A 26,740-nucleotide genomic window follows, 5' to 3' on the forward strand; every position below is an offset into this window, starting at 1 on the left:
GAGAGGGTGTGAGTTCAGAGCCAAAGGCAGACCAGGCATAAGCAACTTGGATGGGTTTTACCCATCTTGGATGAATACAGCAAAATACTTTTTGCAGATTAAAGTATTTCTGCCTCATCTTCCCCCCAGTTAGCAATTTCCTGCASTTTAGTGTTGCTAGTGTGTCCGAGTCAAGTGATGTGAATGCAAAAGTCACCCTCACAAGGATTCAGATCTGGGCCCTGGTTTGCCCACAGCTTGCTTATGTATTCACCCAGTGAGGCACAGGAACACCACAGAGTGACTCAGCAAACCCAGCATGACAAACACACTTTACTCTGGTAGCAGGACTGGCAAAGAACAATTTGCAAGAAACTCAAATTATCATTTACAGGAAGAGGTGAGTAGTTTTGACAATGACCCTGGGGCAATGGCCARCTCTTGGCCAGGTGCACCGGTTTGGCACGAGTAGCCCAGCCCTGGCACGAGAAGGGAAAGGGGCTTTGTGTCTGGGCAGCCCTAAGTGCTGGCGCCCTCCCCTCGCTCCTGGCAGGGCCTGGGCAGCTTCCCACGCTGCATCCACCTTCTGCAGCCTTGGCATCGGTGCTAGCTTCCCATCCAGGGGCATCTGCTGCTCCACTGGAAGGACTCCCATTGATTTCCACAGACTTTGCATCAGTGCTTAAAACCCCGCATTTACAAGGAGAAGATTCAGCCCTTCGAAACTCAGCCCATATATCAAGAGCTCTGTGTTTCACGCTCTTTTTTCCACGTGTATTTGGATGTGCTTTGTGCCTGTAAATCAAGAACACACTCAAGGCTTTGTCCTGGCCCTGTGTCAGCTCGCTGCGCTCCAGCGGGTTTCTCTGCTGAGCAGGTGGTGCAGCCTCTGGAATCTGCCACCGGGACTGAATCTATCACCAGGACTGTGTGAAGAACCAAGAAAGACAACCASCAGCCTTGGGCTTTGCACACAGGTGCCAAATGAGCCTCTGGCACATCTGCAGTCATGATTCCTTGTGGGTGCCAGGGAGAGGAAGGAGCCAGTGTGCCGAGAAGCAAACCCCCCACACGTGCCTTGCACTCAGCTGACATCCTACCCTGGTGCCAGTAGGACTCACCGACCCTCTGTGGACTTCCCAAGGGCTTCGTGACACTTCGTGACCGACTGAGGAAATAGCAGATAAAAATCATAGGCACATGAGCCCAAATTGAAAAAGAGAAATCCCCCAGTTTCACCTGCTCAGGATATCTCTGAGCTGAGTCACATGCAGGAGTGATGGTTGTTGGAGAAAACTGATCTCAGTAGCCAACTGTGGATAAACAAAGCAAAAGTAATGTCTGGAATTTTTAGAAAATGAATAGAAAGGTCTATTTAATCTAGGAGAGGACAAGTATTACAAGAATTAAATGTTGCACGTTCAACTGAAAGGAGGGCAGGGTTGAAATTCAGTGAGAACTGTTGACCACAGGAACTAATGATTTTTCATGAGCATCAGGTCCCCRTTTCTTCAGATCAAGAGTACTTTTCTGGATGATATACTGTGAGCAAAACCAAATTCCAATTTACTTACTCAAAAGCTCCCCTATTAGAGGTAGGGGTTGGATGGTTTGGGGTATCCAACTAGGGAACAGTGATCTCCTGCTCTCCATTCTGTGACATCCATCAATCTTCTAAGTCCTTTTGTATCCTTAAAATGTGGCTTTGATTCCTACCTAGTATAAACTGTGATGTTGACTAGGCTACCTCTGCACCACTGATAAAGATACCATCTTTCATATTTCAAATATACTTTTAAGGCTCCCTTGTGAAATTGGATCATATAAATGTGCTTTCTCAAATCTGGTGGTTTTCTTTCTGATGCTTAGAATTCCTTCTAAGTAGAGGATGAAGAGAATGGTCACACAGTTTTTATAGACCTTTGTTGGTTATTTCCAGGCACTTTTATTTAAGTCTTACCTCAGCTACTAGCAGGCCAAGCAGAGATTCACAATGCCCCTTTTCCTCTTAATCTATATATTGTGGATTGCATTAAAAAAAGCAATTTGTGCATATAGTAGTACTCCATTCTATGAAGAAAGAAGACATTCACTTTATAAATGACTGTGTAATATTTATGCTTTTCTTTATGTTGAAGTAGTCTTCTAAATGAAGGATATCTGTTGAAGTTTTTGACATCCMTCTATGTAGATTCTTGATATTAAATGGTGATACACATGAATTTGACAAAACACTACAGATACTTCAGTACACTTCCTTTTCCTTCAAGTAAAAGCATGAATATTACAGATAAAAAGTCATCGATGCAGCTCTTGGTTACCTGATTTTTGAAAAAAGCTGTTAACTGTATGGGCATCCATATCTCAAGAACCAAGGGCAGCATGTGCTTCAGTCCCCTCTGCCATTGCTGCAAACAAAGCAGGTGAGGAGCACAGAACATTCCCTGTAGGAAAGTTCTTTCTGCAGTGGAAGTCACCACGTGTGGTGACAGTGTGTAGAATTTTAAAGCCATCCATCAYGGAGAAGCAGGGCTGTAGCAACAGACCATCTCCTTACTGCCTGACCAAAACCACATGCAAGCAGCAGGAGTCACACAACCTTTTAAGTCAGCAGTGATATAAAACCCAGGGAAGGGTATTATGTCACTGAAAGGCTGCTGGTTTGTTGTGCACTCTCGTTGCAACATCCCAGGATCAATAGCAAAGCTGTTAAACCCTGTCTATAAATTTGTCAGATTGCCCTGCACTAGATGAGCTGGGTCACTAATCATTAGCAAGGTCACTTTTTTTTGTAATTAGAAAATAATGTACTCATCTAAATTAAATGATTAAATTAGAATGTCAATGCAGACAAGGCCATTGTAATTAAACAGTGAATTGGAGCAATCAATTAAGCTGTATTAGCTAAAAGATTAGGAGGAATATTAGAAAAGTAGAAGTTAATTAGACAGCTGGGAAATTTTGTTGTGTTGTTTAGAGATATGAAAGTATAAAGACACTGATCCAAACATAGTGTTAGTGATGCCTACTGATGGTGATGAAGAGAATTACAGCACCCCACAGCATGGGTTTATTCTGCTAATCCAGGGATGGGCCAGAGCACGGCCTTCAGCTGCCCACAGAAGAAAACAGCCAAGAGACATTCCCAGAAGGACTTTTTGTCCATTGTGGCAGTGACTTACGGTTTTCGTCTTGGGCCTAACCTTCATTCTTCTTCCACTGGATAGATGGAAATGGGTGCTGTACAGGCCACGTGGTGCCCGTTACAGTGGCTGCCAGGGTCACAGGATCAGAGCTGCCTCAGCCTGATCCTGAGCTGCAGTTCATAGTGTCCACGAGCCCATGGTGACCTGACAAGGAGGTGGAAGGAGAGGGGAGAAGATTTARTGGAGCAGAGAAAGGCCTTGTGTCCTGCAAAGGCTTCAGAACGAGACGTAGAGAGGAAGCCAGTGAGAGCAGAAAGGGTGCACCTCAAATCTCTCCCTTAAYGGGGCTAGAAGTGTATTTGGGAGGGAACGTGGCAATTTCACAGCTGAGGCTTTCTCGGCACCTGTGCAGCTTCTGCCCAAAGTGCAGATCATAGAATCATAGAATGGTTAAGGTTGGAAGGGACCTCAGAGGTCATCTGGTCCAACGCCCTGCTCACGCAGGGTGACCCAGAGCACGGGGCACAGGGCTGTGTCCAAGTGGGTTTTAAAGATCTCCAAAGAAGGAGACTCCACAACCTCCCCGGGCAGCCTGTTCCAGGGCTCTGGCACCCTCACTGTCAAGAAGTGTTTCCTTAAGTTCCTGTGGAACTTTTGGTGCCTCAGCTTGTAGATGTTGTTACAATTGCACCAATCCCTGTGGCATTAGTTGCTGTTGCAGTTAGTACATTGCATGTAACTTTCTTGGCAGTTCAGCCATTAACTGCTTGTTTTTAAAGGTGAGAAGGCCTGGGCCAAGATTAGCACGTCAGTCTATTAAATACTGCAGGTTTGACTCTGTTCTCCGTGGCACCAACATAAGTCTCATACAGTCAGCAGACACTTAACCAGCATAAAATGTGTGCARCTGAAATCATAATTGCTGGATGTAGCAAAAGTTCACCCTGCACTTTCACAGCAAGTTTTGTGCTTTCAGTTCAAGTGCATTTAATTAGAATCATTAGGATTTTTTGTTGTTTAACCTGTGTATTGGCCAGCATCAAGTGCATTGACTGGTATCTGGTTACATATAAACATTTTATACTTCACATGTTCCAAGGCAACACGCCAGTCACATTTAGCTTCTCGGCTTTCGTTTCTGCCAGCTGGAAGACCTGGCATTTAGCTGTAGCGCTGCAAAAGGATTGGCACTGTCTGCTTGGATGCAAAGCTGGGCATTTAGAATATTGGAGAACGGGCAATTTCTTCCTGAGGTAGTTGCCAAGTCCTACCATTTGTTCTGTGAGGAAGAAGGAGACATCAGCCTAGCAGAGTGGCAATGGGAGCTGGTGCACACTTTGCCCTGACTTTGCTTGCACTGATTTGGGCTCCTCTGGCTTCACTGTGGCCATATCCTTAAGGAACACATATAGAGAGAAGTGAGTTCACCTAAGACAGCAGAATTCCACCCTGCAAGTGATGACTTCTTGATGACAGGTTGCCAGACCTTGCTATATGTCTCTTATTATCCTCCCATCTAAGCGCTTTCCCACTCTTTAAAGTGTCTCCCCTGCCAACATAATTCCCTTAACTAGATCGAGTACTTCGGACAGTGGCTTTCTTTAAATTAAATGCTCCAGTTATTTAGTAGTCATAGATTTCTTTCTTACTGCTCTTTTTATCTATACTTAAGATCATGTTCTTTTTTTTTTTCAGTGTTTACACTTCAACTTCTAATTCAATAATGCAAGTTAGGCAACCCCCTTCCCTTTGRGATAATATGATTCTTTTCTTTGCTGTCATCTTCATAGATATATCTTTTACCATGTTAATCCAATATTAAATTTTCCTTCAGCAGTGGTGAGTGAACATGATGCAGTTCTTTCATTTTTTTGTTTGGTTTTTTTTTGATTAATTAATATTACTGTAAAATCCTTGAAGTACATAGAGTCAAATTGAAATAAGATATATTATAGAATTTTTATTTCATTGAACCAGGGTACTTTGTCACCATAAGCCCTGTGTTTACCTATATGTACTTCTGGATTCATGGCAGGATGCGAGAGAGGTAATAGCTGTGGATAACGGCATCCCTTGGTTTGGAAGCACAGCAATGGCAGCCTCTTTTGTGCTGGCTGAAGCATAAAGCTCTAATTTCCTTGTAAACTTTCTGTCTTTCAGTCAGTCAGCATCACAAACCATCCTAAAGTCACAGAAGATCAGAAACCCTTCTTTCCTCACTATTGCCCTGCTGATGGTCCATTTTTCTCCTTTTCCTCCTTTCCTGCCCTGTTACAGGCCTCCGAAGTCTCGCGGAACAGAGGAGTGACTCTCCTGGCCAGGCCAGGCAATAGCCTCGTGACAGCTATTCGAAACCAGCACCAACACGAGGCGTTACCTCTGGGTAAGGCAGCTTTGGGTTTTCTTTTGCAAGCAGCACCCACAAAGATGASCACTAAGACTACTCATCAACCACATCCCCTGCTCCCTGTTGCTCTGTGCCTCGCTAGCAGTGCCATCAGTGTGACCCAACATGGTCACCATGACCTCCAGAAGGGCCCGCCAAGGATGAAGAAAAGCCTCTGTGTTTTTTCTTTTTCCCTTTACAGCTTACAATGACAAGATTGTTGCTTTTCTACGCCAACCCAACATCTTTGAGATGCTGCAGGAGCGTCAGCCCAGCCTGGCCAGAAATCATGCGCTCAGGTAGTCTTTCTTCCAGACTGCTGAAATTAAGTTCTGAGAATGGCTTTTGTAGGGAAAAAAAAATATCTATTTGTTATAATAAAAAGGATGAACTCAGGGCCCAGATAAAACTATCACCATTAAAGAGTAGGCATGAGCCACCAGAACCTAGGAAGTTTTAGCTGCCCGAGAAGTAATAAGAAGAAAAGTAACTGTGGGCAAATAATGACAAATCTAATATCCACTGTAAATACTACTAAATAGCAGAAACTCTGTGGATAGCCAGACTTTATCTATAATTATCACCTTATTTTTCAGAAGATGGGGTAAAATTGTGACTCAATGGAGATCAWCAGCAAAACTCCCAGTAACTCCAGTGGAACCAGAATTTTACCTCATGGTTCGATTTACACCTTTGCTGTGAGCATAGTCACCCTAGATTTTGTGAAGAAATGGAATACTGTGAAGTAGATTTTCCCATCTTCATAGTGATGATTTAATAACAATCTTTTTAACCCAGTAGGTTTAAAAAAAAAAAAAGAAAACAAGAAAACATGGAACCAAAGCCAGTACAGTTTTGAACATTGTAATTCCAAAAGTTAAATTAATTACTTGGGCCTAGGAACTGAACTGGTGTTAGTCAGTCCCAGTTAGCAGTGCCCATGTGCACCAACTAAGTCTTTGACCCAAGCTTTTTGTATGTGCTGTGCAGCAAGGACATCAGCAAGTTGCTGGGGGGTGAGAGAACAGGGAGCTAAAGAGGGCAAGGAGAAGGACCTTCAAGTTTCTCCAGTGTATCTTCTGCTGATAGCCCTCCCAGCCTGTCATTTACCATGAGGGCCAGACAAAGAGTTCTTTGGGTATACGGATTAGACTCACTTCCTGGGGGAATGAATACATGCAATTAAAATTAGGGAGACAGAATGAAAAATGCTTCCAGTATTCAAGATTTCTGTAACTGAGATTTTTTTATCTTCACCATCAAATTATTCCAGACTATTATTTTTTAACGGGTGTAATTTGAATTCTCATTCCTCAAAGAACAGATGATGCTTTTATCTCCTTTAGAGCAGAGAACAAAATTGACTAGTGATGGGGACCAGACAGCTTAGCCAGGGCATAATGAGATTTGTAACAGGATATTGAGCCCTTCACCTCAGGTCACTGCTTTGATTATAGCTTAGGTCAGGAGCGATTCAGCGCTACCATCTGATGCCTCTTCAGTAGCCCTTGTGAAAKGGGCTTGTTGGTCTTGCACAAATCCTTAGGAGAAAAATGTCCATCTTTTGCTTGACTTGAGGTAGAAACCTTGACTTAATGTTAGAATGAATATTCTAGGATATTCTAATGTTTGAAAAGCAGAGGAGGAGTTAGGCTGGAGTGTAGCTCTATGTCTTGGCATGGTCCTACACTGCTGGTACAATCCGGTCTTGTGCTTCCCACTCTTACTGGCATTCATTATATGATAAAGTATGTGATTTTATACATATGGTATATAACTCTTTTGTGACCTATTGATACCAAGTTTAGATTTGTTAGAGCTGTCATTTTCCAGCTAGAACTGACAGAGATAAAGAAATATTATATGAAATTACTACAGAAAGTTGGTGTGTGAGTTGAAGCCTTAACTAAGGTAAAGTCTCACAGTAGAATAAGCTGCAGTGCTACACATGTGCTCAGAGGACTAAGAATCATTCTGTTTTCTAAAACAGGATATAAAACATCTTGCTTTAGGGCCAGCAAATGGAGTAGCATAAATAGATTCTTTTTTTGCAGGTTTATTTAATGAGTTTAGAAAATGAATCAGGGCAGTTAGGATATTTGCCATTTTTGTAAGGACAGAAAATGTTGCTGGCAAAATACTGAGAAATAATAACTTTATCAGTAGTTCATGCCTTTATAATGTCTTGTTTTCTTTTATTTTTTTTCCCTTTCTCCTCTTTTCAGTAATATAATTTATGTTTCAGGGAGAAGATCCATTACATTCGGACAGAGGGTACACATGGCCTTGAAAAGTTGTCCTGTGATGCAGATTTAGTAATTCTTTTGAGGTAATCAATTTGACCAAAAGCATAATATTGTTACTTATGGTGCYGAGAAACCTGGCTGGCTTTTTTTTCGCCATAATTGACAAGATTGTGTTAAACCTTCCAGGCCATTTGTCATTGGAATAGGATTTCATTGTTACTGATAGGCACGCAAAATAATTCTGCTGGAGTGCATCAGTCAAATCTTGCTTTCTGGAAGCCAGTCTCCAGTGATGCAGTGAACTCCAGCAGCAGCCAGCAAGTCGATCAATATGGCTGTTACCATTAAGTAATTAATGAAGAATCAGATCAAAATGTTTCCTGTTGATGGAAACACTCTTGTTTTCAAAAAAAGAGGAAAAAAACTTCGTTTTCTCTGTACAAATGGAGAATTCAGCTGTTCATGAAATTGCCAGTTCTACTACTGCAGCGTTGCCCACACAAGCTGGGCAGTGTCACAGTAATGAAACGTCGAAGCACAGTACAGTGAGTGATTTGGGGGGTTGTAATGAAGACTTTATGTCATAGTTACTTTTGCTTAACACAGATAAGAACTTTTGTTGTCATTGTTTTGGGCTTTCACAGAAAATACACAGAGCAGCACTACCTAATGGGAGAACTTTGCAACTTGCTCCCAACACCTTCATATGAATGGCCAAAGTGCCGTGCAGGTGTCTCTGTGAAAATATACACCCAAAGAGAAATAAGCTGGAAGACAGATGTGCCTCCTCTTTACTCATTTCCAACCACTGGATGTTGGAAATTTACCATTTACCACATATTCTCAGGGCTTAATTCTCTCTCAGTAGACTGAGGCCTTAGCATGAAGTCTAATCAAACTGCATATTTATATCCCTTCATCTGATGAATGTGAACCAACCTCTCTCTCTCATTTTTCCACACAGCCTTTTTGAAGAGGATATTATGTCCTACATACCACTGCAGGCTGCCTTCCATCCTGGTTACAGTTTCTCTCCTCGTTGTTCACCCTGCTCATCACCTCAAAATTCTCCAGGTAAGGAGAGGGAGAGGCATTACAAAAACTTGCATTTGGGGTATTTCTCCACCTAATAATTACAAGGGAGCAAACTGAGAGCTAATGTAAATTACCACTCCACTGATTTCAGTGCCCACTTCGAATCTGCCCCACACTGTGCTGCATCTCTGCATCTGTTCCCGTTCCTGTTACATGTTTGCTGCAATGTTAAAATGGCTGGAAGACAGAAACTAGGAGTTGTCAGTATAGGAGAAAGTATTGTCCTGCTTTCCAAGTAGCCAGGGAGGATTAGGATAAGAAGAGAATGGTGATTGCCAAACATAACTCAAGGACATGGAAGTACATTCATGGGTATTGACATTAGATWAAAGGAGCAAAGAGCAATTTCTAAGTCACAGGTGTATCACAATACTTCCAGTAAACTCCTGTGAAATATTCCTGTGGTGTTAACTCTCCTCCACATTACGTTCTAAAGACTTTGCTTCTTCCCAAGATTCATCTGTTTTAAGACTTGAGGGGAACATCTTGATTGTCTAGTCTGACCTCCTGTGTTGAGCTCATTAACTTCTGTTTGACAGGAAACGTATTTTCCAGGAAGATATGCTGTCTGAGAAGGTTATTTCCAGCTGTGACATGTCTCTGTAGTTATTGTTTATGCTATAGAAATTTGAGGAGCAAATGCCTCCAATTTGCCAAGATACACAATCCCTACCACAGCCTCCCTGCTTGGCTGTGTCCAGAGGCCATTTTCAGAGAATGGATAGAAATGTGATCTTAAGAAATCCATTTTTGGCTGAACTTTTAAAAGTCCATTTCAATTATCTGGTTTCAACCAAAATTTATAGGGGAGAGATGTCCAAATCTTAGAGATGGCTTAGAAAATTCACTGATTCTTTCTTCTTATGTGCAAAACTTAAACACTGAACCCTTGTCTATAGGGCCATGGTATTTAGTGGGAATGCCTGTTGTCACAACAGAATTGGAACACCATTATACACTTCTCTACATCAGCATAGGTCAGAAATAAGACTATTGTAAGACCAAACTAGAAGTATTCCATCAATACAGTAGGCAGGAGTTATTAAAAGAACTGCAGGAGCTTCTGCTTCTTGTGAAAAGCCGCGAAGGGCAAATACTAATTTCAGAGAACATATCGTCTGTCTCCTCATTTCTGCTACTGGTTACATAGCCCTTGAGAACCACCATCTCTTATGTCATGGGGAATAATATCTAATAGAAGAAAGGAAGTGTCGCAAGGGATTCCCTTGGTACAGCATGTAAATATGCCTTTCTTTTTCACCAGCACAGACAATTAGTAATGTCTTTCCCTCCTGGCAACCCAGACTGTACTCCCTCTAAATGCACTAAATGTGATTTTTTTTTTTTTTTTTTTTTTCCTTCTTACGGAGGATTTTCTGCCAGATTTCTCATAAAAGGCCTTGTTTTTATTGTCTTCTCTAACGAGATATGGAAATTGGATTTCATGGATCCATTCTTTGACCCGTTTATGTCATGACACTTGCTTATACAAAAGGACTAATCAGCTGCTTTGAGATTGCAGACTTCAAAACAAAACAGGTCCCAAATCTGCTCTGTGTGTGAATCATAATAGGAAAATGTAGCATTTCTTCCTGACAGACGTCCTACTTGAAGCCACAAAGGATTTTTGTGTTGATGGCTGGAAGTGTTTAATGTACAGTCAGATTATCTCTGGGAAACCCGATTCCCAGCTTGGCCTCGGCTCTGGCCTCAAGACAGTGGCATTAGTTTGAGCTCGAGAGGTTTAATCCTGCCAAGTAACGAGATCTCCTATGCAAGGCCAAGGAGAGTGTGAAAGGGGGAGAAAACCTAAAACCAGCAACCATCACCGGGAATTACTCATGTCAATCTTACTCATGCCTTTCTGATCCCTGAATTTCCATTCAGATCAATTATAGTTGAAGGCTCAGGCAACAGAAGGGTACACACAAAGCCAGCTTAACCACTGAATTAGATGTATTCCCTGGAAGTCTTTGGAATCCCTGAATTATAGGAACAACTCCATTAAATTCAGGTGGAACATAAAATAATTTGCGCACAAAAAGCCTTCATACTCCTGTAAAATGCTCCTACTGCTTTTGTTAGCCAGTAGCATATGGAAACAACACCGCATGTTTTGGAATGATTTAAAGCCTCTTACACTTTTGGGAACTGCTTTTTCTTTTCCACCAGGACTACAGCGAGCTAGTGCAAGAGCACCCTCTCCATATAGGAGGGACTTTGAAGCCAAGCTACGTAATTTCTATCGAAAACTTGAAGCCAAAGGATACGGGCAAGGTCCAGGTAAAATAAAGTGAGTATTATGGCAAGTCTTTCAGACAGTCTAGCATGGCATAACTTGGTCTTTTTTCATGACTCCTGATTCACTGATAGGGAATGGGAAACACATCCGAGAGTGCAGTTTGTAAATCAGTCATCAAGATGAGATAAGACCTTAGTATATCCTGAAAAAGAGTGAGGTCTGTATTTAACAGAGATATTAGTATTCTTACCTTTAAGTTTGCAGTAGGAAAATGTCTGTGGTAATGAACTAGACATTACTGCTGGCTTTACTGCATCATTGTAATGATGGAGTAACTCCAAATCCTTTGAATCTATGTATAGTATAACTCAGGATCAGAGCCTGGCTGTACAGATTTTAGCTTGTCCTTGTGGATTTGACTTTCAGTAGCTCTTTGTGTTGGTAGCCCTCCTGGATTTGAGCTATCAACAGCTCTCCCTCTGTTTGTGTTTTCTGGGGATCTGTCTCTGGGCCCCATGTCACTGGGGTTGGAGTTTGCTTCCAGGGCAGCCTGGCAGGTTAATTGTGACTCTGGTGAGCCTTGCGCCCTGCTTGTGCTAGTTATCCTACTTGGCTAAAGGGCTGTATGTTCCTAAGGTATTTCCTGGGCATCTGGTTAAATTTATGCATCGGATTGGCTTCCTACCAAAATACATCTGTTGTGGGGAAAAAAAAAATGAAACGAGGCAATTTACTCCAGACAAACGTCATCAGCAAAATATTCCTGCAGAGCTGGGGAATCCTAGTCATTGGTGGTTTTCCCTTTTCGGAGTCCTGTTAAGTGGATCCAAGGCAGACACAAATTACATTCCAAAAGGTCTGTCTTAAAATGTCCATGTCATTTGAATAAGCAGGATTTCTTCCACAGACAGTGTTTAAATGCTCTATACATTGAGTTGTTTTAGAGGCTGGCAAAGGAGTAAGAGGTGTGTTGGATAAACAGAGGCTGCTACTCCCTTTCCTTACCCTGCTACAGATGCAGTAATTCCATGGACATTCACTGGATTGAACCCAGGGAGAGTGTGGGGCCAATCCAAGGACAGTGTCACTTCATATACGCAGGAGACTCAGCACCTCTACAGAGATTTCTATAAATAGAGGGTGTTACAGAGAGCCTGCTAGCAGTACCGCTGTGCTTGGGACCTAATCACAGCCTTATGAAGAAGTTCACCTGTGAGGCACATACACAGAGCAGCAGAATGAACTCAGGGAAACCTCATAATGGCCAACTAGTTTTATCACCAGTGGGTGCTAAYTTATCCACTTCTCAGAGGCTGAATCTGTCTCTTTACTAGCTCCTGTTTACCTTCAACCCCRCCTCCTCACACCAGGCTCAGTCATTAGATCTCGATTTCTGCCTCCCTTTGCAGGTTAATTATACGGCGTGATCACCTGCTCGAAGGCACCTTCAACCAGGTCATGGCCTACTCACGCAAGGAGCTCCAGCGGAACAAACTCTACGTCACGTTTGTTGGAGAGGAAGGGTAGGGAACTTCTGACTACTGCCAGCTGTGAAGTAGCTGTTACATTGCAAAGCATGGCAAGAATTGGCCAAAACTGAGCCTCTCTTGATATATGTTGTTCTTTATTTTGGTTTTTGTTTTGCATCTGTGTAAGTGAGATCCACTTCAAGTAGCTCATACATCTGTTAAAACTCCCAATAGCAAAAATATTTCATCTTCCTGCAGTACCATCAATCTAGGTGCCTTAAAGTGCCCCTTTAAGAGGTTAAATCTAATGTTACCCTGATGCCCTAGATATTTTTGTTGCATGGAAGGTGAAACAAACTACAAACTCATCATTACACACTCRGTCACTCTCAGGACTAAAATCAGAGACCAGAGATCCATTTTACTACTATACCTCTTCAAAATGGAATGTTTTTTTGTTCAAACATTTTTTTTTCATATGGCATCTGAGGATCATTTGCTACCAATGTGTGAAGTTCTTGTTTCTGGTGAAGTGAGAAGCATCAGTGCTATTAAAAAAAAAACAACAGTCTTTACAGTTTAATTCACCCAACTGGAAGCTGAATGCAATAGAATCCTCTCAAGGAGAATCTCAAGGAGACCTTTTCTTGGGAGACTTTCTATGGATCTAACAAACGGAAGGGCCATTCATGTATGTTTAAGTAAGACATGGAGCTTTTGTTTCCACATCTAAACAGAACCTTTCAAAGTCCCCCTTGCTCACCTCAAGAGCTACGTTATAATTGAGGCTTATTTTACAATGGAAAGACCACGATGCTTATTTCTATTCTATTTCAATAACTCTGCATTAAAGTCTCTTAAAGGAAAAAAAAAATAAAGGCAAGGATAGGATTTCAGGATGCTGGAATAGTTTCAGTTCCAAGGCTGCTAGAACAGTAAAACTCAGGGACACCATCAGAGGGTCCAGCAGCCTCTGACACCTTCAGCCCTGTCAAGTGAAGAGCTTCTGCAGAGCTGAATTTGCCTGGAGACGTGGTAGGTGCAGGGGGAAGTAGAAGCCCCCAGTCTCCATATGAGTTGCTCCCCCGACATCAGTTTAAGGGGATTTATTAACACCGCTTTTTAGACTCTGTGGATTCAGTATCTTCTAATGAAAGCCTTCTTTTACATATGGTTTTGCCCCTGGCTCAAGTAAGGCATAACCATGCAGCTCAGCTCAGTTTGTGTTTTGGAGTTGCATTCTAGTGTGCTAACACTGGCCAAAGTCATGTTATTTTCCCCACATCCCTAATCACTTTTGCTATGTGTAGTACATTATCCTCAGGAAACTGCTGAGTTTGCACTTTCATGCTTCCTTCACTGTTTCATKTACATCTGAGGATACATTCGCCCGGGGTTTCTGCTCTTTAATGCTAACAGAGATTCTGCTGGAGGGACTCCAAAATTGCAATTTCCCATTTGGAAGAGGTGATGCACCATGGCTACATGCTGCTGTATGGCCATAGCTTCCACCATTGGCTTCCCAGCCAAAATGATGTTGAAAATGAACTATGAAGAGTGTGGGTGTTGCTCAGAAATGTAGCATCTAGTCTCTGTTCTTGAATATAGACAGGTGTTGTTTGCTCTTCTTTACTCCAACTGTCGTGAGTCTCATCCTAGCATCTCCGAATCTATTGAGCCAGATTTCATACGCATTTTACGCTAGTCCAAGGGGGATTATTACCATCCTCTTTGCCTTTGTATAAAGTAAAACAGGAAAAAGATGCGCCAGCCTGCCCCTAAGCTTCTGTCTAGTTGCACCAGTCAGTCATTCAGCCCTTTGTGATTGTGCTTCTGTAAACCTATTGTAGAGTATTCTGAGTCTTACGTAGAAGTACTGCCTGCCTCAGAAACTAGCACACGTGTTATATGGCTAGAAATCATTATTTCTTCTTACCACATGGGCATTTATATGAGATTGAAAAACCTACCTACCATTATTACAGAATGATCTGGTTTTAATACATCTATCACAGTCAGGATTAAAGTATTCATGCAGGTTTTTGGTTGTGTTTTGTATCCTGTTGCTTTGTAGGTTGGACTACAGCGGCCCATCCCGAGAATTCTTCTTCCTACTGTCTCAGGAGCTCTTCAATCCCTATTATGGGCTGTTTGAGTACTCAGCCAACGACACGTACACCGTACAGATCAGCCCCATGTCTGCCTTTGTGGAAAACCACCTGGAATGGTAAGGATGTCTTGAGGGAATTGAATGATCTTTTCACAGTCCTATAAAAAGGGAGAGGCAAAGCAAAAAAGGGTTTTAGGCTAGTTCACACATAAATGTTGCTGCTGCTTTTGGGAAGATTAAGAGAAGAAAGGGTAAGTGTAAACACAACAGCAAACCCTGAAAAGGGTGTGATCAGGTGCAATTATTAAAATGTCCTCAGGACTTGACATTTGATGATTGCATGCTTCTGTGTGCATGTGGAAACGATAGGGAGAAGAGGTCTGCTTAATCCAGAGCTCCTCTCCTTTCTAAGAATAACGTATGTTCTCTCTATACATCAAGGAACATTGTGCTTGGAAGCTGTACAGTGGCCTCCAAGCTCCACCCTGCCTTTCTAAACCTACGACAGGCCTTAAAAAGAAGTAGCTCTCCCCCTTTTCTCCCCGACARTGTCTCTGCTTCTATATGGCAAGGACGGTGGCGATATCAGGCTTTTTTACTGTATATGCATGGAAACAAATTGCTGATCTTTGTGTCACAACTTTTGAGAGCACATTGTGATCTCTCTATTTGTCTCTCTGCCTCCAGATCGCTCCGTCTTTGGGAGTTGTTTTCCCTTTGATAGTTTAAGATGTGGTTCAGTGAACCATGGGCTGCCAACCCAGGGCTTCGTTTGATCTCTTAAGGGATTTCATTGTGTCAAAGAAACACTGACACATGGGTTTCCTATGATGTTTTTCTTTGTCTAAYCAGTCTCACTGGCACCCCTCAGAGATGCTTTTTTTAGAAGGCAGTTTAGGCCCCTTCTAACTTGCAAATAGCACATGGCCATCTGTTCTTGTAAACTCTTCCCTTTTGCTTTGGCTTCCAGTGGGCAGAAGATCAAGAACAACAAAAGGGTTGTGCACCACCACCTCTCTTGAGCCTGCACTGGAGGGAAGGGGTRTCACGAGGATGTAGCAGGGGTCTCTGAACTGGTTTCTGTTTTATCACTCCCAGCAGTGGAGCTCCAAGCTGGTAATGATCCTTGCATTAGGCTGTTTCTATATTGACATTAGCAGGAAGAGAGTGGCTCCAATCTCACAACTCTTTTGCTCCCACTCCTGTCCATCTGTGAAGCATCAGTTAGTGGCTGGCCCAGTTTTCCAAAGGAAATTCAGCTTCAACTTGGTTTATCTTCACAGCCAGTACAGACTCCTGGTTGTGAAGATGCATTTTGGTTCCAGGCTACAGGAGAGCTGAGGCAGATGCAAACCYAAGGTCATTTAGCCACTCTGCACCTGGATGTGGTCCTGCTGCTCCAGGAGCTGTTGCCGTGTTAACCCAGCAGTGCTGGAAAGAGGAGCCCTGCCTCTTCCCCRTTATAAATACTGAATTTGTGAACAGACTTCAGCTGCAGTTTTCTCATCAAAAGTGATAAACTGTGCTGCAAGGAGCATAAACTTCTCACTGCCTCCCTGCTTTGTCCTTTTCTTATTTGGGAGATTTCAGCTGGGAAGAGGCATATTTTGAAGGTACTCTAGGCATATAAGAGCAAAAAAACTAATGGGATTTTCTGTAGGAGTTAGCACCAAACTCAGAAATCAGTAGCGCTTAGACACCTTGGCTAATATTCCTCAAGATATGTTTATACCATCTCGTTTTCAGAATGTTATTTGCCATCTGGACATTTAGGGGGCTTGGTTTTTTTTTCAAGAACGGAGAGATGGAGTTGGGCTGCAGAATGAAATAAATGCTGCAGACAGAAAGGTCTGTACATAAAGCAGTGTAAACAGGGCAGGACTGCAGAACCCAAGGCAAAGATAAGCAATCTGGTAAGTGATAAGTGCTTCTTCTTGAACCTCCTATGGAAAGAACTGTGAGACCCACAGTTTATAATTAGTCTGAAAGGTTTCACAATTGGCTTTAGATATCCAGATATTCTAAACTTCTTTTTTTTCTTGTGTATGCATTGACTGATTAGAGCTATAGATATGTAATCCTAGAGCAGTTTATTCAGAAGTCTGTGTAGTCGGACAAGRCAGAATTGGGCTAAGGTTGTTAAAACTCAACAAATAAGAATCTTCCCATAAGGGTGTACAAGGTAACTTCTCTGAGGATGGTGTACTGGCTTGCTTGTGGTTATTTGTTCATGAGGAATGAATGGGGTTCACTGAAGTTGTCATYATTTTTCTGACTTTGTTGCCCTCCAACGCAGTGCTAAAACTTCTATTGCTAAAATTTACCTGTTGAGAGGGTTCCAGCAGAGCCCCTTTACTCGCTGACATGCAAATAATTCACATTTTTCTCCCATTCCCAGCTCCGTTGTGAGACATGAGTTAACGTATGTCAGTGAATGAGTATTGAGAGTCTTAGTGTCACAGAGCATTAATGCTCTGTAGTCTTTCTCAAAGTTGAAAGTTTGGCATCCATCACTAAAAACACAACCACAACTGTTTCAGATCTATAGATTTCAGGGGCTGCTTGCCTTTCAGTACTGTGAGGTTTATGACCTATGTGGAACTTGTCCTTGGAATGGTTTTCTGTAGAGTAATTCTACAAGATCTATCAAGACATGGCTATAACAAGAAACAGCTCTAGCAGGAAAAGAAATAACAGAAATTCCCACAAAATTACTTTACATTTTCTCATAAGTGGTGAGTTTGAGATAGAACACATCTATGAACATGTGAAGATGTGAAGTGTTGTTCATACTGGCAGGATTGAGAAATTTGCTGTTCTATTTCCCCTGGCCTAAAAGTTACAGCTCTGCCCCTGTTAATGGCTTATTTCATGCCTTGCTCTTTGTACAAACAACAGTCTGAGCCCAAAATGAGCACATCAAAGCACAGAGTAGTTGTATGTTTGCCAAGTGAAAAAAAAAAAGAGACATAATGACTGGAAAATATTTCTCATTTATGGAGAAACTGAGATTTAACACCTTTCCTGCAAGCATCCATTGAATAAGACTTTTTCCTTCAGTTCACATATGAGCTTGCTGAAGATAAAATAGAAAGTATTGCACATTTTCAAACTTAAAAAATATTTTAAAAAATCGCCTATCTCAAAGGACAGTTACAACTCTCTAGACCTAAAAGATACTCATTTTTATCTGCTTGCTACCATATGTATCTCAAATTCATGGTCCGARCAGTTTCTTTTAATCCATGCCAGTAATGAACCATTCTGTCTAATCTAGTTAACATATCTAGCTCTTTGCATGAATATTTGAAGGCAACTTCTAAAASACTGTGTCCCCCACTACTTAAGGTAGCCTCACCTTCCCAAATAAGCAGGTGAAATGTGGTGGCAGATACGTTATTTCATTGAGAGGAGGCTTCTGTTTGATCTTGGTCAAGTGTTTCAGGCACCTGAGAGGGACTGAGTCACTAGAGAATCCACCTCGGGTTTTGTTCGAGGTCTAGGGCATGCTGAGAGACAGAGCAATGGGGAATATTSACATTTCTTTAACAGCCTCCAACAAAGTTAGGGGTTATGTTCAGTGAAGGTCCCAGTCATTGCTATAATGCTGAGCTATGATGGACTAGTAAAGGCCCCCAGCAGCTGGCCACATCGGCCTCTCAGTTTCCTGCCTGCAGCATCGAAGCCCTGGGGTCCAGGATCTCAGTATTATTGAATATACAAAGATACTTGTGTTCTGATGTTCTTTCTGACACTTCCTTCCTCTTACGGCACTCAGGATGATGAAATCTGTCAGATTAATTTTACAAGRAGCTCTACAGAGGGCTCTTAGGGTACAGAGAAATGATAGACGTTGACATTTATCAGCAAAATTCTGGAAGARGTACGTAAGAACTATTTCTGTTGTAGGGATGGAAAGACTTTTGGGGAATAAACAGCTGACTCCCACCAACACTTCTGATTTAAGTTTGCTGTGAGCAGTGAGGCTTCTTAAAAATGGCTTCTGTAGGTGGAAAGCAAAGCTAGGGCACCTTTCTCTTGGAGGTGATACAGATCAGACATCCAGTCCTATTGACAGGGGTTGGAACAGGGTCTTTATCTGTGACTGAAGACAGAAGACAGCATGGAATGGGAATGGATGGAGAAGGTATGTTTCTACATTATGGGAACACAAAAGCTAGTTCCAGGCTTTGTGAAGTCTCAAATCCTCAAGTGCCTCACTGGTTACACTCTCTGTCTTCTGCATGGTGCTTTGTCAGTGGGTCTAGAAAATCGTTAGCATCCGTTCACTGCATCTCATTCAGTCACTATTGTAATAGAATGACTTTGACTTGTCTGACCATGCCATGATACACAGTGATTTTCCTCAGGGCTGTCATCTTCCATCATATCCACTGCCCTGTTCTGCTCCAGCTAAACAACGTGGCAAACYGGACATCAGTTTCTGTGATGTTTTTTAGCATTCTCACCAAGCCCAAGRAGTGATACTTCTCTCGTATTTCATGGATCATGTGGCTTCCAATTTCAGGTGTTTAATATCTGACTGTATAAGGAATTGCACTTCTTAGTGTAAAACAAAGTCTTTTTTTTTTCTTGTGAACTTTCCCTCCATGCTATGAGTCTGTCAATGATAGACAATCTGTCTATGATAACAAAAATACCTTTGCTTTTCAGTTCCAGAGCTGCTGTCAGATGGAAATCTAGTCTCTCTTTTCATGTTTTCTGCATAGGCCAGAGCTTTTCTTCATACTAGTTCTGGCTCCAGGAGTACCCAATAGGTTGATACAATGCACCTATCTTCTAGAGACTGCACTGTGGTTACAGCACAGTCACTCACACCAGGCATTTTAATGCTAGATCACTTGCCTGTTCTTTTCTCTGACTTGCCTCAGCATTCCTTTTCACACCTTCCGCTTTTGAGTTTTTAGTGTCTTGTCTGTTTGTAAGCGTAGAACCAAAGGCAGAAAAGTGAAAGAAAAGCCCAACRTTTACATAGAAAGCTGGATGACCTGGGCAGATAAAATCGGTCACAGACGTTCATCTGGAGATCAGAGGGATGCTGGCTTGAAACATCTTTTATTGTGTTTTCAGAGTGAATTAGTGACAGTTTGAACCATTAGGCATTCATGTAACATTTATAGAGGGAGCAGCACCACAGTGTYGTGGTTACCTTAGAGGTATTTGCAGCCCACTACTCAAGAGTTCTTCATTCACCTCAAGAATGTCCTGTTTTCTCTTAAATAGAAGCTAAATACATTTGCTTAGCAGAAGCTTTTGAGAAAGCTGCAGAGTTGTGAGTGAAATGATTGCGTGCAGAACCCTACTGAAGACCACAGAGGATGTCATGGGTAGACCTAGCAGCCCAGGCCCRCAGGAGCTGTGAGCTGATTCCTGGCTGTCACAATAGAGCCCATTAACTTAGTGCTTATTTAGAACTGCAGCTTTGGGGCAGGACTGTCYTCCTTCGAGTCTCATAATTAACCTTCTGCTCTCCAAGAGCCCTCATTTTCCAGCCTGTACAGCTTTGCAGAGCCAGACAGAAAGCTTGCATGTGTTTCTGCAGCGTGTTGTGCAGGCAGACGCAAGCCCCTGCACCCCCTCTCCTTGCAGACATGAACCTGCTTTCCCTGTGCTGCAACACTGACCTGAGCCAAGACACGTTGCCACCATCGGGGCCGATCACTTCAGGCCTGGCACTGCCTTGGTTGCTCTTAGGTGCTCTGGCAGGCTTGGCCACGGGTAGAGCAAGCTCCCTTTGCCTGCACAATACAGCACGCCTGTACTCCCAGCCAAACTCTGACCTTCCCTTCTATTTATTTGGTGTAAATCAAAAGTCACACAGCCATTGCCATCCGTGTGTGAACACACACATGTCAGAGAATGCAGATTTTGTGGTTTTTTTTTTTAATATATATATTTTAATACTCAAGAAGAACAAAAAAAAAATCACAATCTGAGCTCAAGATTCTCCTCCTTAGAGAGCTTGGTTGTTTTTCCTTGCGTGGCTTCCTCAAAAGCTGTGCCTTGGGCAGTTGCCCTGTGCATCCCTCACACAGTTTCCTAACCAGTTCAGGAGCTGTCTGACAGGAAGGTAAATGTCTCGAAAGCGTGAAGTTCTTAGAAGCTGTGTGAAACCTGTAGCGGGGCGAGGACAGAGGGGCAGGGAGGGCCTCGGTGGGAGCGGGCGGTGGGCTCAGCACTCACCCGCTCTGCTCGGCCTTCCCATGGGCCCGGCAGCACGAGCTCATTCCCGAGGGCTCCAGCACAGGCTGGGAACCAGCTGATGTCCCTCCTGCTCGGGAGCTAGAGGGTGGGAGAGAGCTGCGAGCGCCCAGGGGAGGGAGATGGGAGCAACTAGAGGTGCCCCAAAGGGTGGGAAGTGCCGGGGAAGTGTGTAGGGGGAACTGGGGTTACTGCAGTGGGGCGATGGAGGTTCATCAGAGACATCTCTTGGAAACCAGGCTCCGTTAATTCTGCTACACATAGAATAACTTGTTTTAATTAAAGTCTTTTTACARAATGTGACAAATTGCCTTGTGATCTAGTGGGCTGCGTTTGGATGCTGCCCAACTCCTAACATGGATTCAGGCAGGCTCTGTGGGTCTTTACAGAAGCGCTGGAGAAAAGCAGTCCCAGCAGCTAAGCAGGAGGCCTGCAAATTACCATTACTCCTCTCCACTGGCTGACTGTAGCTCTGGGTAATACATGCCTTGAATTACTCATTTATCTCTTGAACTTGAATGTTTCGACTGCTGTATGGCCCAGTGTTTGTGTTACAGGGGGAGTCAGGGCCTGTGAGCTTGGTTCTGCCCTTGCTGCTGTCCTAGAACAATCCAGTCGTGTGGGCTGCTGTTCCTCTCACTTGAGGAAGAAGGACAATAGGAAACCATTTGGGCAACCATCTTTAGGAGGTCCTGGTTGCTGCTAAAAGCTGAGCAGTCATCCTCTGACAAACTGAGATCAGGTAGAACACAGTAGAGTAGGTTTCCACTTGCTGTTGGAATTAGGATTGTAACCCTTTTGCCTCAGTTTCCATCCGAAAAGTTCTCGTATGTACTCAACCTGAAATCCATTTGATGTATATTAATGCCCTGAGGCGCTTTGAAATTCTCAGATGAAAGGCACTATAGAAAACCAAAGCATTTAATGTTACATTACACTATAAATTTTAATTACTAGCAATATCGTACTTTAAATAAATTATGTTTGCATGAGAAATTTTCAAGCRGCATTGTAAATCTTCTGGACAAGAATGATATTAAAGCAGAAATGCAGCTGAAATCATTTTATAAGTCCGTTTCACTATGTGAAAAGGCTATGTTATGAAATGCCTTCTTGCTGCTTTACTGTGATCTCTCTTGATGCCTTCTGTACTTAGGTAAACTTTGATTTTCCTATTAAGTTTGATGTATGACTCTATCATATAGAAGCCTGCCTAAACAGCTGGTTAATTATTTACTAAGGGTCAGGAGGAACTAGAAGATTAAAGGCAAACTGAAGTGAAGGAGAAAAAAAACATTCTCCCTAACTGAGCTTCTACAGCAACCTTTTTGTTTTTTCATTAACACAAGTTTCTGCTTCGTATTTACCTTAATCTTGCCTTTCTATCTTTTACTGGAAGACTTTTTCAAGTTCTTTTGAGGATTTCATGGTGAAAGCACAGAGGATGAAAGAAGAAATGTGTCTCTTGCAGTTCCCCTTCCTCTTCCCTTCTCTGAGTCTCATATTGTCCAGCACGTCTTTCAGAATTAGAGCTTGGTCTGAGGGAAGGGCGAGTGTTGAGTTTTGTTCTTACACAAGTCATCTTTTTCTTTCTTCTTTTTTTGTTTTCTGTAGGCAACACTGGAGATTCGTTAGGCAACATTGCCCCKTGATGGGAGGCTCTGCACAAAGATCTCTGTTGTGTTGCCACCTTGCAGGCAGGAGAGTAGACCAGGGTAAAACCCACATGGCTCTGAGCACGCTGGCCTGCGGGGAAGCGGCCGGGTGGGCAAAGATTTTGTGTTTTGCAGTGAYTCCCAGCAAGTGATGAATGTCCTCATATGTCTTGTTCAAGCCACACCGGAATGGCAAGGCCAGGCTGTCATAGTGAAGAATAACTCAGGCTCTTCTGCCCCTCCTTATTTCTCGGTGCATTTTATTCAGTCCTTGGGAAGGTAGAGAAGAGCAGGTGGTGAAATTCCCAGGCTAACCTTTACAAGTGGTAAAAAATCATTCGTTAAAAGAAAAACTTCTTACCTAGCAGAACTGGCCTCAGTAAATCACTTTTTTTTTTTTTTTTTTTTTTTTTGAGTAGTAAAGGCATTTCTCACTTTCAAGTTCTGTTCCTGTGATGATTTGAAAGTTAAAAGTTGCCTTTGTTGATTGAAAATTACCTTTCATTCCAAAATGTTAGCTAAATATTACTCATGTTAAAAATATAGCAAGAGTGAAAATGAAAAATTTCAAGTGATCCAGTATGAATTCATGTGAGGGTGGGAGAGGAATGTCAAGTGTGGCAGTTTGGCCCAACTTGAGACAGGGATRTTTTCAAAATCTCAACAAAAATAGTCAGGATGAGAGAAGTGTCCACTCTCTGTGAAAAAAAAAAAAATATGTATTTAATAACAGAAATGTAGTAAGGGAAATTCTGTACCTATGTATAACAAAAGGATGATTTTTACATTGTGCCTCATGAATTACATTTCAGAGAAGACAAAATAGAAACTGGAATTATTTATTGTATTGGAAAGATTCATAATAAAAAAATCTGAATATTTCTTAGTCTGCAGAACAACAGTGCAGAGGTYTAGTTGTGTTGCATGAAATGTTCCCTGGGAGGACCAAGCTATCAGCTGCAGTGGGTCCAATAAGAGTTGAAGGTGATCAGTTAAGGTGCTCAGTGACTGGAGAACTTATCCAGCTCCGAAGGCTCACTCTGGGAGGCAGGGATTCTTCCATGCATTGCAACATAAACCTGAGGGTTTCATTTTTGGACCTGAGGTGGCAAGTCCTCGCAGCTGCACGCTGGGACCACCTGCTTGCAGGARGCTCTGGGTTATCTGCAACATGCTGCTTTGCACTGGGCAAGCTTTCCTGCATGCTCKGCAATGCCTCAAAGGGGAGCAGGCTCTTTGGAGCTTGAATACCCAGAGAGAGCAGAAAGCTCAGGTCTCCTGGGGCTGGCAGGAAGTTGGCTGTCGTAGCTTCAGAGTTCTTAGTGAGCCATTGTATGGCAAATGTGCAGGCATTTGGCTTGTGATTTTATGGCCCTCCTGTCCAGCAGATGCCTAAATCCATGGGTTTTCCTCTGTAGCTGCATTAGTTTGTTTCAGCACATGGCAAAGCCATGAAAAGCAAACATAAAATCCTGAAGTAATGTATGAAACTTTAACAGTTCATAGGTTTGTAAAGAGTCCTTTCTGCCATCCAGTTTTTCCAAAAGCTTTCACTCAGAAGTCAAAATCTCTTGACAAAATTGCTCCTCAGATGGCTTTAAAAACAAGCCATATGCACCAGCCTGAATTGATCCATTAGGAACTGATCATAAACTATAGCTGATTCACACAACCACGTATTGTCTCACAGAAGGTAAAAATGCAAAAAGCATCAAATACACTAAAAAGTAAAGTGGAGCCAGGACCTAAAGGATCATGATTCCATTGCTGTTTCTACTGCTTGTTTTCTGGATAACATGAGACATGTTATTCTACCTCTGTTTTTAAGCTTTATTTGTCAAATGACATATTGGTACTGATCTTCTCTGTGGSCTGCACTCACATCTGCCAGTGGAAAATACTAAGACGCAGGAATCCCAGAATGTGGAATTTGGAGTCAATCAACCACTCAGTCATTCAAGTTAGTTGTGTTTCAGTCTGCATCTGCTCCAGGGCATCAGTCAGAATTGGAGCACAGTTTGCCAGCAGCCCTACAGGCCGGAATGTTTTATGTATTGTGTATTATCAGCAAGAGAAACCTTGCAAGCAGCCTGGTTACTGATGGTTAGTCATGTTTGTGCTGCCATATTTCCCTAGGGCTCTCCCAGATTTTTGTTACTTGATTTCAGTTCTTGAGTGCTATGCATGCATTTTACAGATCCCTGAATACCCTCTCGATGTCTCAGGACAATTGGTAAACAGGGCGAGCTGTCCTGCTCCAGTTTCATAGACTCTGCAATCAGGACTATTTCAGGAAAGCCAGTACTTTCTTAAATGAGTGTTAATTTTTCCTTCAAAATGCAATAAAACTTCATATTTTTTTCAGGAATGGTAAGCAGAGGAAATGTTACCAAACAAGAACTCACAGTCTTTYAATTCCTGAACAAAATGCCTTGGCTCTGAAAAGAATCTATCCATTTGATATACACAGGGTCTGTGTGGATAAATCCCAGTAACATTTGCAGGGCTGCAGGGATAAATCCATATAGTCTGTGGCTGTATTAAAATGCATCAGTTTCCAGTTTGGAAATCTGGACAAGCAGTTGTTCAATGTCAGTAATGCCAAAATGTTTCTCTGCAGTTTTAATTYGGAAGGCAAACTGAAAATGAAGCTTATGTGACAGAATTTTCTCTGATCTCATACTAAAGAAGTATGGAGCCTCCCCTTGAAAACTTGAAGCTGTCATAAAATCCAGAATTAATTCTGACCATAGATGAGATAGGACACTCTTCAGTACTTAGTATATAACTCAAAGGAGATTAAAAAAGAAGATGAGAAGAAGACTTTGGTGGGTTATTACAGTTCACTCTCTCATTTGCTRCCTTGGTAAGACAGGGAAGAATCAGTTCATTTTATCAGGACGACGCGTGTGGATCCCGAGCAAGCTCTCAGGTGGAATACCAACRTGCTGAGATAGCCGAGGAGGTGGGATGAGGCCTCAGTGTGACATAAGGAATTGCACCACACTGGCGACCTGCCATTATGTCTTTGTCACCTCAAGAATCTACCACCAAGGACTTCTTCACACGAGAGACATGCATAAAGAAAGCAAGAGAGTCAACAAAAACCCTGTTAGTTCTTCTCGTGGAAGCCTCCTTCAGGGCTGGTTTAGGAATTATTTTATCTTMTTTCTTTGTGAACTTTTTTCTCCTGACTCCTTTGCAAGAGCCATTCTCCTTGTACTAAGGAAGCTGAGCTCATGAGATTCCTGAAGCAAAAAGGCGGCAGGCTGGAGCGCTCCCGCATTCGTCCCTGAGCCTGCGCGTGGGCAGGGAAAATTTAATACGACTTCAAGTGACCCCGGGGTGCAGATGCAAGTCCAGGAAACGAAGCAGCATTTGTTATCACAGCCCCCATGGCTGACTCTGCACATAACTCGGTGTCGTTGCACTAGGCTGCTCAAAAGTTTTGTCACTCTCTGCATGAGTTAAATACACGTACCCAGCAGACAGAGACATCTGCCAGTGAGGGCTGCTGGAGGATGCGGGTTTGATCCCCTGCCAAGGCTCTGTAAGGGTGAGCTGATCTATTGCTCAGTTGTTGCTCTGTAGGTGCCACTCGTTACAGGACATGATCATCTCTGTGGTGAGACAATAGGAGGATACGTGCTGTGAATGTGACACCTCACAGTGCACACTGTGTGTGCACACTGACAGTTTTACATGAAATTCATGGTGTGCAGGCCAGGTGGGTTTCCAGTAAGCATCTGGCCTGGCATTGTGGAATGCATGTCCTTGGAATTTTTTTCACATTATTTCTAACCCAAAATGCAGTCTTTGTTGGAAAAAAAAAAAAAAAAAAAAAGCAATTTCCCTTTTCCTAGGAAATTTAAAAACAATCGTCCAACTCACTCAAAAAACTGCTTGGAGTTTTTACTTTGGAATTAGCATCACTTCTTCACAGATGTAAGGAAGGTCTGCAATACTCTATTTGAGCAGAATCCGCACAATGAAGTGCRGATATAACACAGAGTTAGTGTTATATTTTGCAGCATGCAATGGAACTGCTTTTTCAATAATAGAGCTGATTCCAGTAATCCGCTCTTAACCTAATTAAGACAGTGTAGCAGAATCCTGCCTACGCCTCCCAAAGTAGCAAGACTGCAAAGAAACACACTGTGGTCAGGAAATAGACCTGAGACCCGGCAATA

General features: G+C 42.5%; 1 protein-coding gene across 1 annotated transcript in view; it reads left to right on the forward strand.

Annotated features, from left to right (window-relative positions):
• Nucleotides 1-11,149, forward strand: part of HECW1 (HECT, C2 and WW domain containing E3 ubiquitin protein ligase 1) — a 138,828-nt gene extending 127,679 nt beyond the window's left edge. The window contains exons 16-20 of the mRNA XM_026047677.1: nt 5,403-5,508; nt 5,714-5,810; nt 7,757-7,840; nt 8,722-8,831; nt 11,025-11,149. Coding sequence (XP_025903462.1) covers nt 5,403-5,508; nt 5,714-5,810; nt 7,757-7,840; nt 8,722-8,831; nt 11,025-11,149 — 522 coding nt within the window. The remainder of the gene's footprint in view (nt 1-5,402; nt 5,509-5,713; nt 5,811-7,756; nt 7,841-8,721; nt 8,832-11,024) is intronic.
• The last annotated feature ends 15,591 nt before the right edge of the window (nt 11,150-26,740 follow it).

This window comes from Nothoprocta perdicaria, unplaced genomic scaffold, assembly GCF_003342845.1.
Source record: "Nothoprocta perdicaria isolate Ctin4 unplaced genomic scaffold, notPer1 scaffold_5, whole genome shotgun sequence".
In the NCBI taxonomy this organism is placed as follows: domain Eukaryota; kingdom Metazoa; phylum Chordata; class Aves; order Tinamiformes; family Tinamidae; genus Nothoprocta; species Nothoprocta perdicaria.